The sequence below is a fragment of the Nematolebias whitei genome, chromosome 20 (assembly GCF_014905685.2).
Source record: "Nematolebias whitei isolate Nwh7 chromosome 20, NemWhi1, whole genome shotgun sequence".
NCBI lineage: Eukaryota > Metazoa > Chordata > Actinopteri > Cyprinodontiformes > Rivulidae > Nematolebias > Nematolebias whitei.
Window position 1 is genome coordinate 40,265,602 of NC_056517.1, and position 1,498 is coordinate 40,267,099.

Genomic DNA, 1,498 nt, shown 5'->3' on the forward strand with positions numbered 1-1,498 from the left:
AGGACCTCGTAGGCTCTGGACCCGGTGATCTGGGCCAGCCTCAGAGCCCCCCCTGCTGCTGCCTGCAAGTCCTGACACTGCTGACCGCTGCTGGAGTCCATCCAGACCGGACTGTCCAACACCGAGAAGCTGTCCTGAGGACACAAGAGAACACCCGAGTCAGCGGGGACATGGACCATGGACCACACACCTTAATGCAGACACACCTCAAGCTGCTGGTGCAGGTTCTGATCCGAGTCGAGCCGGTCCAGGGTCTGAGATGCTCCTTTCCTCCAGAACACGCTGCCATGTTGCTGTGGACCAATAAAATATGATTCAGAAGCCAGGCCTGCTGGATCCGGTCTGTGGACCCCAGGTCTGCTGGACCTGGTCTGTGGACTTCAGGCCTGCTGGACCTGATCTGTGGACCCCAGGCCTGCTGGACCCGGTCTGTGGACCCCAGGCCTGCTGGACTTATTCTGTGGACCCCAGGTCTCCTGGACCTGGTCTGTGGACCCCAGGTCCTCTGGACCAGACTGGAGTTCTGCTGCAGCCAGAGTCGGCCTGTGGAACAAGCTTAAGTTCTCAGTCAGATCCAACCCGTCCTGGCTCTGAAACCACTCACCTGTCCGCTGCCTGACACCGCTCTGACCTGAGAGAAGTCAAGCCCCGCCCTCTTCATCTTGTCCAGCAGCAGGTCCAGGGCCTAATGATGGACAGATGGGACAGCCAATCAGAATCAGAACCGCTCACAGAGGTCAAAGGTCGGCCACAGAGTCAGGTGTCTTACCTTGACCCACATCAAAACCGGTGAGGTTACGGTCAGTCCATCAGCGTGGACGTGGACTCCTCCCTGGGTCCTGAACAGAACCAGAGACTTTCAGAATAAAGCCTGACTGAGAGCCTTTCAGAGTAAAGTGTCCTGGTTGGTACCTGAACTCTGGCAGCTCGGCGTCAAACTGAATGCCGTCCTGATGGACCGGGCTCAGGTGTCCATCCAGAACCACCACCTTCAGCTTCACAACAAACAAACAGTCACACACCTGGACCTGGTGGTCCGGTTCTATAAAGTTCTTCACAGACATGGTCTTTAATGAGTCAGAACCCTGAGAGTTTAGGAAGAACTGCTGAAACGTAAACAAAAATATCTATTTTATTTGTTTTTGATTATTCTGGTCCAAATGTAACTGGTTCTGGTTCTGAAGGTATCAAACAGGAAGTAAATGCACCTGTTTGATCCTCAGTAACCTTCCTTTTAAAACAAAAAAACTTTATTTATTACCGTTCACAATACAAAGTTCAAAACAAAACTGAACAACAAACTGTTAATAAACAGAATAAGGATATATATATATATGTGTGTATATATATATATATATATATACATATATATATATATATATATATATATGTATATATGTATATAGTATATTTTCTGTACATTGTTGAACGTAAAGTGCATCTTTTTTTTGTTAACATCACAGACTTTTATTCTTCAGAACAGACCAATGAAACAGAG

The 1,498-nt window shown here is 48.5% G+C and overlaps 1 protein-coding gene across 1 annotated transcript in view; it reads right to left on the reverse strand.

Moving 5' to 3' along the window:
• Positions 1–1,498, reverse strand: part of xylb (xylulokinase homolog (H. influenzae)) — a 6,769-nt gene that overhangs the window by 2,114 nt on the left and 3,157 nt on the right. The window contains exons 10-14 of the mRNA XM_037694026.1: positions 913–1,085; positions 770–839; positions 605–685; positions 207–293; positions 77–134 (exon numbers count right to left, since the gene is read on the reverse strand). Of these exons, the coding sequence (XP_037549954.1) occupies positions 77–134; positions 207–293; positions 605–685; positions 770–839; positions 913–1,085 (469 nt within the window). The remainder of the gene's footprint in view (positions 1–76; positions 135–206; positions 294–604; positions 686–769; positions 840–912; positions 1,086–1,498) is intronic.